The sequence below is a fragment of the Arachis hypogaea genome, chromosome 15, assembly GCF_003086295.3.
Source record: "Arachis hypogaea cultivar Tifrunner chromosome 15, arahy.Tifrunner.gnm2.J5K5, whole genome shotgun sequence".
Classification (NCBI taxonomy): domain Eukaryota; kingdom Viridiplantae; phylum Streptophyta; class Magnoliopsida; order Fabales; family Fabaceae; genus Arachis; species Arachis hypogaea.
This window is the reverse complement of record NC_092050.1, coordinates 27,861,881-27,874,613: the sequence shown is the minus strand read 5'-3', so window position 1 is coordinate 27,874,613 and position 12,733 is coordinate 27,861,881. Positions and strand designations below refer to the sequence as shown.

The window sequence follows — 12,733 nt, the reverse complement described above, 5'->3', positions numbered from 1 at the left end:
TTATCTTGCACACATGCTGAAGATTTCATTGAATTCAACCTTCAATTGTCCAACCCTAACATTTATGCTAAATAGTAAATACACCAATATACTTCACAAATACATATTTTGTTGTTAATGCTGACAAGGACGTTCTAAAAGTGGCTACCAGACAAGCCAAAGTTGAAAGCAAAACAACTTGGAACATTGAAAACAAAATCATTATAATCATCTGAAAAATAGGCACAAGTGTAAAGTGTCTTTAAAGAAAATGTTCCATATAAACAACAGAACAGGTACCAGACATGGGCGGCAAGACGTATGCCGTGGAAAATGGATATGCACATTCTGATCTCGTTCGATGTTCATTCATAAATTTTGTTACATTGATTGTTTTCAACTGTGGCTCTCTTCAATGCTTTCAACTTTCTATACCCTATATCTGTTCCGAATATCCTGATATAAAGAATAGATCTCACAGTATTATTAGTGGAACTATATACCTAAAAGGAAAAGCTTGTTCATCCTTTAAGGAAATTTAATAATACATTTAGCAAAATATCATACCAGTCCATGTAAGTAAAAGTTGACGAGTAGTTTCCGGACTTGGTGTAAAGCAATCGGTGATGATAGTCATGGAAATCAGATCTAAAAGAGATCATGCAAATTTTAGCAATGGCAAGCATGATACCGAAACTAAACTAAACCATTGTTATATAGTGAAGGAGAAAGAACTTGATGCTCACCCCCCATATAATGGAAAGAAATTTGAAGGACTCCAAGGAAAATGGTAACCGCAATGAGCTTCAACTGTCTCCAGCACTCTCAGAACCATCCATAACCACAGAGTTACCAAGTGTGGCCCCGTGACAGCAGGGCCAATAATTGTAGCAAATCCAAGGAAAAGTATTTCGGCAGGATGAGCATATTCCGAAGTAAGTCCAAATGGTGTAGCATACCTTTAGAATATGGGAAGATATATTTGAACATCACAGAAAACCTTACAAGAAATACTCTATGTGATCTGTTTTTTTTATCTATCACTGCTGTTTTTGGAATTGGATTAATGTCTGTGAATAAGTTGTATCCATATATGTTGATTCAAGGATTTACTAAAACAGTAACGATGAATTCGTGATAAATAAAAACCAATGGAGGGAGTAGATTGAACAAACCAACTGCAGAACACAGATAGTACTCACTCATGATGAACACTGTGCACATGCTTGTACAGCCATTTTGTGTGCAATACTCTGTGACCCCAGTAAAATACAAAATCCTCCAAAATGAAGTAAAAAATTATTTGTGTTAGAATTACATTCCTGCAAAATCAAATGAATATTTTCTTTGTAAGCTTAGCGAAGATATATATTAGAAATTTCTACATATATTGCTCCTATCATGGAGCTCCAATGTCATTAGTATTGAAAGTGCTCTGAAGAAAAAAAAAGTACCAGGATGGCAATGGAAGACTACTTCGCATGCCCATATATTTGAACACAGGATATGAAAAAATCACGACTGGTAGATTGACACCAAAATGGTACAGTATTAAGCGAACGATACATTTCTCCTGAGCTGCAGGGCTATTATTTTTCCCCTGTATGAAAGCAAGCAATAATGAAGTTTTCAAATCTAACAGCCCAAGCTTCCCAAGACAAAAATGGGCAAAGAGAAAGAGATCTTAGAAGCTGCATATTTAAGTTTCTCCATATTCAAATCAACAAGAAAAATGATCATTTTAAAGTAAACTCCCAATCTCATTCCTAACGAAATTGAAACATATGAAGAACAAAAACACTGGCCTTAAATTGACAAATTCATCTCTTACTATTCATGAAAGAGTGAAAAAATTATTTCTTCTGTACAAAACATGAACACTTTCGGGAGGATTAATATAATATGTTCACTGTTTTAAACACATAGAACATGCAGAATGATATATCTATTTGGCATTGAAATTTTGCTTATGTAGGAGATACAGATGAGGAAGAACAAACTTTCTAAGGAATGACCAACCAAAAAGGTTGAAATCATCATCAATTAGAACCATTTGTATTCCTTGCATGACATAGATAAATCACACAATTAATACATAAAATTGATTTTATAGCTGAATAACAATGACTCTATCATAGGGAATATATCAATCATTGCAAATTACATTGATCCTTGGAACTTTGAGAAAACATCCACAAAGCAATTAACAACTTAGGAGAGAAAACAAGCATATATAGATAAATCATAAAAGTTAAATATATGAAGTATATAAATAAACCTGAATCTTATAGTTGCTGAGCCATCCAGCTCTTTCGAACCAAACAAAAGGAAGTCCAGATAAGAAGAAAACGCTCTCATGCAGAAAGAAACTCCCAAAACATGCCAATTGAAAGTCACTGAAATGCGTGATCAAAAACTGCAATCACACAGGGAAAAAATCAAAAAAGAAAGAAGGAAAAACAAAGTTCAAAAATGTAAAAAAGAGTCAAACATTGAAAAAGAAACAAACACCAATTCTAAATGGGCACATTGTAAAAATTATAAGGTGCGTTCAAAGTTAAGATCTTTATTAACGAACGAATGAATGAAGTGAAATGTAGGAAAAAGACAGAACCTGCCAACCGGATTCAACGAAGGAAGCCATGGATGGTACAACCCAGAAAGAGAATTTGCGAAGAGAGAGAGAGAGAGTGCACATACCAAGGTTTGTACTCTTCTTGGGGAGGGTCCTTCTCCTTCACACACATGCACACTTTCTGTATTAGAAAAAAAAAATGTTCTTTTTTTATTTTTTACACAAAAATTGTTAGCACTAGTCATTGATAAGTCCTTACTAGAGAAGGCCATATCACCATCTCGGCCTCATTATTATTTCTTTTTTTTTTCTTTTTTTCTTTTAACACAAAATTAACCATTCCATGTAGTATATGAATATTTTCATGTGGATCAGTGGATCCAAAGCATGCTCGTGTTCCGATAAATTCTCTCGCTCTCTTTTTTTTTTTTTTCTTCCTTTTCTGAACCGGACTTATCACTTATGATTTAAAACGTGGTCCATCATAAAAAGAGATCCTTGAATTTGAGATATGTAGATTAAGAAATTAAGATACTCACTAACTTGATCAACCTCACATTAATAAAAACCCACATTTTACTAATGCACCCTGTTATACTATGTTAAATTGTTAATACTAATGAGCTAAGGAGAATGAATGAATGAAGCTTATGCACTAAGTTGCACTCATGTTCGATCTTGGATTTTAGCCTTATCAACAATTTTGGCTTTCAAATGTAAATTTTTTATAATTCCATCTGAATTTTATCAACCAAGAATAAAATTTTGCTTGCATATGCATCGTTGAATAAAAAATAGAAACTGTAATTCCGCAAAAATATAGCTTGAGAAACTGATAAGTGGTCCAGTTAGAAATGGCAAGATATATCAAATCATTATTTGACAATACAAATATGGATTGTCCAATTATTATTTTCATATTTAACTCAAAAAATGGTGGTCGTATAAATCGGAAGTGAAACATGGCCATCAAACTTTAGTTATATGATTTTCATCAGGCAACCAAGCAAACAACTCTTCTCTCATCAGCGCAACTGATTTTGAATTGGAGTTCACTTTAATTTAAAAATCTCAAAGGATGAAGACAATACAATTCTCTTGCAAAAATTTGGGGAAAATTTCAAGAGACCCTTCAAAGGAAGAGGCAGAAAACAAACAAGAATCTAGTTTGTCCTGGGGGTGGCCCATTCAACTCTGAGGATGAGATTGTCATATCCATATCCATTGAGCTTGTTAATTGCTCTCTGTGCATCTTCCCTGTTTACAAAGTTAACAAATCCAAATCCTCTGCTCATGCCCGTCTTTTGATCAATAGCAACATAGACTCTGCTCACTGCACCAAATGGGCGGAACAGTTCGAGCAAATCAGGCTCTCTTGTGTCCTCCGATAAGTTAGTGACCCTCACAGAGTTCTCATCATTCCTGCGCCGCATGTCCGATCCAGTTCTCTCCGCACCGGCTCTCATTCCAGGAGGCACATATGCTCCCTTTGTTGAACCAGGAACAGCAGCTGCAGCATCAGATGTTGGAGGCTTGTCGACAAATCCCTCTGACGGTGGAGCAAGATCCTTGTAGGGGCACCTTGAAGTCCAGTGGTCACCCTTCTTCCCACAAGTCCTACAGACCATAAGAACAGCACCTTTCTGACCTAATGAATCACCAGTAGCCTTTGGTTCCTCAGTTTTGGCACCTGTTAACAAGTTGCAAAAGTCAATATTAATTCGAAACCAAAGTACAAAACTCTAATATGATAACACATACACCTACAGGATGATGCACATAAACGTAGCTTTGACAAGAGTCTAATAGATAGATACAGGTACAAGATGAATGTAAACTATTAAAGTATTAACTATTAACAATTATCCTCTAGAGTAGAGCACATTCATTCAAATGCCAATACCAGAAGAGAAAAAAATAAATTAAAGAGGGATCCAAATTTCAATTTGACTGCAAGCACAAACAATTTGGATTGCACCCTACATCACAATCAACAACAAAAATAACTATGTTTTGTTCAGTGGGATATGCTAGATGGTAGAAAATTAGAAATACAAAAAAGCCATGGCACCACACATGGAATTCGAGTAATGCTGGGGAACCAACTTTTTTCAAATTATTTTATATCATAAATTCTATACCCTAAATCATAAACCCCGTACCTGTAACCTAAATTATAAATTCTAAACCCTAAAATTGGTTAGTATTGGCCAACTAAAAGTTGGTCACTGTGCTTTCTTAGAGTAAAACACCTAATAACTTTGTTTTCCATTATCCACCAAATTACGCTATACTCACAAGGTCACAGTCCTTATTCATCGTAAAATCATCAATTAACACATCTCAAAACAATATTTATGTCTGACATTATTCAGACTAATCTAAAACCGCCCATTAATGAAATCGCAGTATTTTAGGGTGAGATTCCACGACGGAAAATAGAGTGAGAAAATACTGACCGAGGGGCTTAGGGCGCTCGAGGAGGATCTCTTCGGTGGAGACCATGGTGAGCCTGCTACCGACGTCCTCGTGGATGGCGTCGCCGAACTTAGGCCATGAGCGGCGCTCGATGGCGCGCTTGCTGAGGCGAGCGTTGGCGAGCTTACGGGTGCGTGTTGTGGTGGTGATCTTAACCTTGCTGCCGTCGTCGGAGAACTTGTATTCGATGACCTTCTTGATACCGTTCTGGTCGGGGCCTATGACCTGCTTTGGCGGCAGAAGGAAGTCGAGGTTCTCGTCGTCCTCCTCCAGCTCGCTCCATCTCTGTGTTCTCGATCCCATTCTTAGGATTGCTCTTCTTCGACTGAATGGCGCTCTTGTTTCTCTTTGTATTCCTCCTTCTTCCTCTGCCACTGCGTGCGACCCAGAAGAATAAACCTTAACCTTAGTTTGGGCCTCGGGTCATGTTTTCTTCTTTTCTCAGGCCCATTATTTTGGGCTAGTTTTCCTTACAAGTTTAATAACTGACCAAACCATTTCTCAAGGGCGAGCAAAACAAAATAAAGAGCCCAAAAATAACAAACAAGTTTTTTTTTTTTACAAACCTAGTGGTCATCATATCACGACAACCCAACAAGTGCATCTAAGTTTGAAACATGGCTAGGCCAAACAGTCTTTAAGTATTATGTGTCTGAGCGATGGAACCCTTAAATATTGTGTGTACGAGTGAGGTATGGGTAAGTTTGTAGTGTTTAAAATTGAGGGTTATCGCACCGCAAGGTTTGGTTTAGTGGCAACTATATTGCTTTGGTAGGAGGTACACTGGATTCAAATCCTAGCTATGTCTAGAAAATTGATATATAGAACCCATTAGAAAAAGAAAGGGATGTGTGTTTAAGGGGTACTTGACCCAAAAAAAAAAATTAAGAATTATCTAATCTATTTGACCGAATAAAAAAAGCCCAAAAATAAATTAAACTATTATTTTTAGTTTTTTACACGGGTAAAAGGAAAGCAAAACGATCTTGTACCTCCGCGAGTGATGTTTACAGAACCAGCGAGAACTCCTTTGGTTCTACGTTAATATGGGTCACAAACTCACAATCACAAGTTTGCCTATTTGGTGTTACCAAGAAGGAGCTATAATATGGGTTTGTTTGAACAAGTTCATAAGTGATTTTTTTTTAACTTAATGTTGGTACAATTTTTAAGATTAAATTGTACTTTTTTAAAATATTATTTTAGTATTTATAAAGAAGTTTAAAAAAAAATGATTTTTTTCGTAATAAAATCTTTTTATCATTTTTTATTAAAAATAAGTACTTTTAGAATTAAAAAACTAAATACAAAATAACTTATTTATAAGCTACTTTTAATATAAATATTTATTGTTTAAGATATATTTTCCAGAAAAACTTAATTATGCTGGTTACTCAAACTGACCTATGTGTTACAATGGCAATAAGTAAATCCGTCGAGGTAGACTTGGCAACCAAATTGACGAAAAGGGAAAAGTATGCTAATGTTTGTCTGCAAATTGATATAGGATTGCTTGTCACTAGAAATATTTTTTTTTTTGTGGTTTTTTGGTTGTTTACGGTATCTTCTATTTCAACAGGTTAAGAACTAATCCATCGCAGATCTGATCTTCATTTAAAGGTTTACCGCTGGACAATGGGTTGCTGCATGCACAAGGTAGGATTTGAACTCCCAACACTTACTTAAGCGAACGAGTGAGCTGATTACTCAATTAATCCAAATTGATTTCACTAAAAATATTATTATTGATGATATTAAGTATGCCATTAAATATGTAGTGATTCATGTTCATGTTATGGTCATGGAGTTGGTGAATGCATGAAGGCTTGTAATGGAAGAGAGGCGAAAAGAGCGATGAAAAGGCAACCGGCGGCTCCTTACAAGCATCGGAAAATTAAATCATATTGTTTACCTAAATATAACTTATTCAACATGCCCAAGAAGAAGAGCATAAGCAATCTATAAAGCACGGACACTTCACTAAGTTATCGTGTTCGCGTGTCGGACACATTTCGAACACGAACACGACACTCACTGACATTCGTCCGACACGCGTGTCTGCTGTATCTAACCGTATTTTAATAAAAAATAAAAATTTTTTCTCCAAACATGCCTGGACACACCTAAATATCATTACGTGTCCGTGTGTCCAGTATTATTCTTAACATATATTCTTAAAATAAATTTAGATATAGTATATATTATTATTTATTAAAACAAAAAATATTTTAAATACTTGATATAATTAAAATAAGACATTAAAAGTAATTAAAAATTTTAATTTATATTTTAACATCAATAAAATATCAAAATATCATTACAATTTATCTAAAAAATACTTTATATTTTATATATATGCGTGTCCCCGTGCCATGTAAGATTTTAAAATTTGCGTGTCGACGTGTCCCGTGTTGTGTCGTGTCCTGTGTCCGTGTCAGTGTCCGTACATCATAGTAAGCAATAAAATCATGTAAATAGCTTATAAAAACTTTTTCTGCCAGAAACCACTGAAATTTTAAATAGTAATAATGAAGAAAGAATAAGAATATATAATTCCAAATCAAACAACCCATGTTAGGAAAAGTCTAGGGCCAGCAACAAGCATATAACCAGTAAAAGAAAAGTGAGTAATTTCACACCATTAAAAATATCATTAATGACTACTTGATGGCTACAAATCACAAAAATTGCTGACCCCTATCACTCCTCACCCATGTTATTCCAAGCAAATTATATCAGGATACCACCAAATAGCTAACATCCATCAGAATCAGAATTCTTGAATTGCAAGGAAAACCTACTTCAAAACTTCAAGTGTTCCTATACCCTCAGCTACAGCAATTAAGGTGACTTTTGCTTCTAAAAGTTGTTAATATAAAGTAATAAATAATAGACGACGTGATATTTTCATGGATAATATTGACGCAAAAAGTTACACATAGCTCATCCATGAAAACCTTCACCACATTTTTACCCCCTCAATGAAAACATACTCTTAGAGGGTTGTTTGTAAATTAAGGTCTGGGAGAAGGGACAAAAGTGAATGGTTTGAAGGGTGACTATGATTCTATTTTACTTGTCAAACTTTTCACTTCAATATCTTCTCTTCTCCAAAATCTCAACACACAAGCACATCTTAAGTTTTCTTTTTTTTGTAAAAAAAAAAAAAAAAAGATCTTGATGTACTGCTCTATTGTGAACATCTCTAATCCAATCAAAACAAAACCACTCATAGTCATAGGATAATAACATTGAACTCTTATAAGTTATAAAGCAATAAATTTCTTCTCATTTTATCAGATAAAAAAACACTAATTGCCTTCACAAAAAAGAACATTAGTTACATTAAAAAGGACAACTAAATAACCTCCAAAACATACAACAATTAAGGCTTCTTCTTTCTTGATTTGAGCATGACCAATCCAATAAATATGCACAAGAAGCAAAGAATTGCAATACCAGCTGAAACCGGTATTAGTATGGCATACTCTTGAGGCAAGAAATACTTGTGCACAAAGTGATCACCATCTACAAATGGCTGAAAATCAAACACCAAAAAAAACATCAACACACAAGCTACTCCTACTAGCAAGTTGAAATTTTTTAAAGCAATAATAGCAAGCTAACTTGATTTTAATTATATAATTGGGGAGTTAGATAATAGTACTAACCAAGATTAAACCCAGAATGTATAATAAGTGAATATTGATGAGCTAAGTTAGTAGAAATCCAACTGCTCTATCAGCTAATTCCATTTGAAATGATTTGTCCCCTTTTTGCTCTTCTCACTCTCCTGCTCACAACAAATTTGCATTAATCACAATATTGGACACTTGAAACAAATATCATTAGCCATAATCATGGTTTCGATTGAACTAAAGATTCTGCTTTTAATATAAATTAGGACAATGAAAAGAGTAAAGTAAGGGAGAACAAATATCAAAAATAAATAGTTAAATACTTGCAGCAATTGACACAGATCCACTTAAAGTTTTAAAATTTAAACAAACTGTGAAATGCTTTTGTCTTCTAAGTTCTAATCCGAATAGATGGAAAAATAAAAAAAAGTGGTGCAAAGTTTAAATAGAATATGCAATTGGAACAAGACAGGGATCAGAGAAAAAGATAATCACCAATGATGGGGGAGAAGGCTTCGGCGGGCGCCAAAGGTGAAGACAGAAGAGAATGTTGACTGATGAAACGAGATCATTCACAAAACACAAGAATCGGACAAAGAAGATTCAAAAAAATAAAAGAGATAAAAAATAATTATTTTTGTTAAGATAGAGTTACGTGATTAAATGTATATATACAGGCTCATTTTTTTCAATATTGGAGTGCCTTTTGGTGTTATTTTCCGTGAATTCGTGTTTTACTTGAATATTAGACAGAGGCACAAATTGCTGTGGACTAACCAAAAACGGTTAAAAAAGACTAAAAAACTGGAGGGCCAATTATTACACAGGTGTAGAGAGTTTTATTTTTATTTTAATAAAACAAAATGGAGGGGCGAATAACGAGAATTCATCAAATCCACATGAAACCGTAGCCGACCATTTCGTCATTGATGATGAGCAATCGAATAAGGTGAGCAACTTACATTCAAAACATTGATAATGGATGGTTATTTTTCAACTGATTTAGATTTTAAATCTCAATGCAAATGCCGTGTTTAATTTTATGTTTAATGCTTACCCGGATGCATTATAAACATTCATGATTTTGGTGATTATTTTATATTGAATGGTATGCTTATATGTATGGAGAATTTGCATAAATTAATTAATCATGGCATATTGATTTGTCTCTGGATGGGACTACTTCTTTATTGGACTATCTTCTATGAATATATAAATTTATATAACCAAATTTTGATTGCATGTATAAGCATGAGAGTTGACTATATTTGGAGACCTTGCTACTCAATAATTAATCACCCATGTTTCTGTGCATGATGCCTATAGGTCCCTGAAGCCTTAGTAGTGATGTATGTTGAATTTGAGTTACAACTAATGGTCTTATTACTATGAAGAATATATTTGAAAATGAAAATGTAATAGGCAAGAGTAATCAACTGATGGGATACATAATATGCTTCCTGCATGTTTAGATAAGAATTTATGTATATAATTATACATGATGGTCATTAAATGAATAAAAAAAGTAACTCTAGGGTGATGCAGGTGCTGAAGTCGAGGACTGAACTATGTGTATGGTAATTGTATCTATTGCATATTCAGCTATGCAAGGTACAGTGACATTGTGAAAGAGAATACATAGTAGTTACAATACTTATATAATAGGTAAAATGAAATAATTAATTCAATTACCCATCATTGTCATTTTCATGCATTTGTTTTTAAGCTAAAATGGGTAGGATGATTAAAGTGATTTCTAGTTTTTGTTGCGTTTTTTGTGCTGGATATTGAGGTTTTATTTACATGATATTTAATAAGGATTTTTTTTTGGATTTCTGTGTTTATTTTGGAATTGTAGGCCATGCAACTGTCAGATATTACTGAGGTTGGAAGTGAAGAGATGCATCTTGGTTGCGAGGTTTTGGACTCTAGTTTAATTTTGTGTAGTCATGATCCACATATTTGATTTGATCATTAATGGTAATGATTTTTTTTTATTTAATCTAAAACGTAGTTACCGGATCATGGTTACCTTTAAGAAGACAAAATACCAAGAGTTAGAATGCGGTTTGCGCAGTTGCAGATGGCTCATGAATTCTATGTTACTTACGCAAAGAAAGTAGGATTTGCAACTAAGATAAGAACGACAACATGTGATAAGATCACAAAGAAACCCGTTAACCAAGCTATCCACTGTAATCGAGATGGGTGCCACGGGTCTGGTGTCAAACCACCAACGTAGAAGAACACGATTTCAGCTACTAGGTGCAAGACAAGGATATATGTGAAGTTTAATCAGAAATGTGTTACCCGATACACGCCATCGGTGGTGCATCTGGCACATTATGAAGAAGTTACCGCACAAGCTTGGAGGTTATCGCCGGTACAGAGAGTTGTATGATAACCTCAATGACATTGTGTGGAAACTCTCAGACTGTGGAGTCATTTGAGGATAACTGGTCTGAATTTATGGCGGAGTACAACTTACATAACAACACATGGCTGTCAGGTTTGTTAGTGTACAATTACTTTACGCGCTTTAATTGACAATTATTTGGTATCTGGCTTTATCTATTTTGTAGTAATAAGTTTAGTGTAAGGTTTCTTTGCTAATGATGTTTTTTTTTTTCTATAGACCTCTATGATGACCGACGCATGTGGGTTTCCATATACTTCAAGGGTGAATTTTGGGATGCATGAGGAGTACGCAAAGGAGTGAGAGCATGCGTGCATTCTACGGTAGATTCTTACATAGTAGGACTAGCTTGGTCCAATTTGTTGACGAATATGATAATGTGCTTGGAATCAAGGAGCAGAGGGAATTAAAGGATGATGCAGTAGACTCGAGGGGGGTTATCCCTTGTGTAACGAGCTCGCCTATGAAGAGACAATTTCAGCAGGAGTACACTACCAGCATGTTTAGGGATGTTCAAACTAAGTTCGTGAAGAAGGCTGATTGCAGAGTCTCTGTAGTTGCTGAAGAGGGGCCATCGGTATGCATGAAGGTGGAAGAGGAGAAATTAGTCAACAATACTATTTTATGCATTCCATATGACGTCCACTTTGACTGTTCCACACAGGAGGTTCGTTGTAAGTGCAATCTTTTTTAGAGTTCAGGTGTGTTATACTGTCACTATCTTGCAGTTTTCCATTCGTATAAAGTGTATAAAGTTCCTACTTGTTATGTTCTCCCTCGATGGAGCAAGAACATAAAGTACAAGCATACTTATGTCAATAGTAGTTACGACGTCAGTCGGTCGGATGAGAGTCATGTTGCATTCAGGGGATTATATGCACACTTCTACAACGTTGGTCAAGAGTTCGTCAATGACAACAACGAAATAGCATTACTGCATGCTGCTCTGGAAGAAACAAGGGCCAAGCTTGCTGCGCACCGTGCCAAGAAGAGGTCTGGGAACGTGGCGAACACCCACACCAGCATTGGCTCACAGAGTTCGAACGTTGTCGGTGTAGTCGACATCCAAAGCCCATCAAAGGTCACCACAAAGGGCCGGCCAAAGAGTAACAGGTTTGGCACTGCCCTGGAGAAGTCCTTCAAGAAATCTGCTCGGAGGAAAAACAAGAATGCCTCCTCGGTACATGTTTGTATCTATCTCGACCTTGCATTTTTATTTGGTATAGTACTATGCAAGAAGTTAAATGTGGTCATTTTTGTTGTGTTTAGCAGGTGGTTCGTCCGGAGGCATCTTAAGATGTAAACTTCGTTGCTATTGTCAGCCAGAACGATCCCCAACAAGTTGGTGGCTTCATGTCTTTGTTAAGCTCCATCAACAAAAGTTAGAATATGTAGGACATGGGTGTGCTTGTATTTATTTTTAATCTCCATGCATATAGGGTTCCTATTGGTATTCATTTATTATCAAGATTAGATGAAGAGGGTGGCTTTATGTTATAAATATATAGTTTTAAGGTTTGTATGCAATTGTTGCGAGAGTCCATACTTGATTAATTTCCATGAACCATTTTACTTTGGCCAGAAAGAACCACTTTACTTTATTAATTTCAATGAACTGAATGCATAATGGTTATAGATGATGGTTAT

General features: G+C 35.2%; 2 protein-coding genes and 1 pseudogene across 3 annotated transcripts; all 3 read right to left on the bottom strand.

Annotated features, from left to right (window-relative positions):
- On the bottom strand, window positions 1-2,867 carry LOC112750064 (methylsterol monooxygenase 2-2). 2 transcript variants are annotated; one of them, XM_025798580.2, is made up of 7 exons: window positions 2,680-2,867; window positions 2,258-2,395; window positions 1,434-1,579; window positions 1,182-1,301; window positions 726-938; window positions 547-627; window positions 1-435 (listed from the first exon to the last, which is right to left on the bottom strand). In XM_025798580.2, exons 1-7 carry the CDS (start codon window positions 2,824-2,826, stop codon window positions 345-347), a joined length of 936 nt encoding a protein of 311 aa, XP_025654365.1. In that variant the 5' UTR covers window positions 2,827-2,867; the 3' UTR covers window positions 1-344. The 2 variants fall into 2 exon arrangements, with proteins under 2 accessions (XP_025654365.1, XP_025654366.1); XM_025798581.3 differs by having other exon boundaries at window positions 2,594-2,772.
- Window positions 2,868-3,474: 607 nt separating this feature from the next.
- Window positions 3,475-5,435, bottom strand: LOC112748177 (uncharacterized). Its single transcript, XM_029292869.2, has 2 exons — window positions 5,014-5,435; window positions 3,475-4,244 (listed from the first exon to the last, which is right to left on the bottom strand). The coding sequence occupies exons 1-2, from the start codon at window positions 5,333-5,335 to the stop codon at window positions 3,718-3,720; spliced, it is 849 nt and encodes a 282-aa protein (XP_029148702.1). The 5' UTR covers window positions 5,336-5,435; the 3' UTR covers window positions 3,475-3,717.
- A 2,752-nt stretch (window positions 5,436-8,187) lies between these two features.
- Window positions 8,188-8,787, bottom strand: LOC112748176 (dolichol-phosphate mannose synthase subunit 2-like; annotated as a pseudogene).
- Window positions 8,788-12,733: the final 3,946 nt, after the last annotated feature.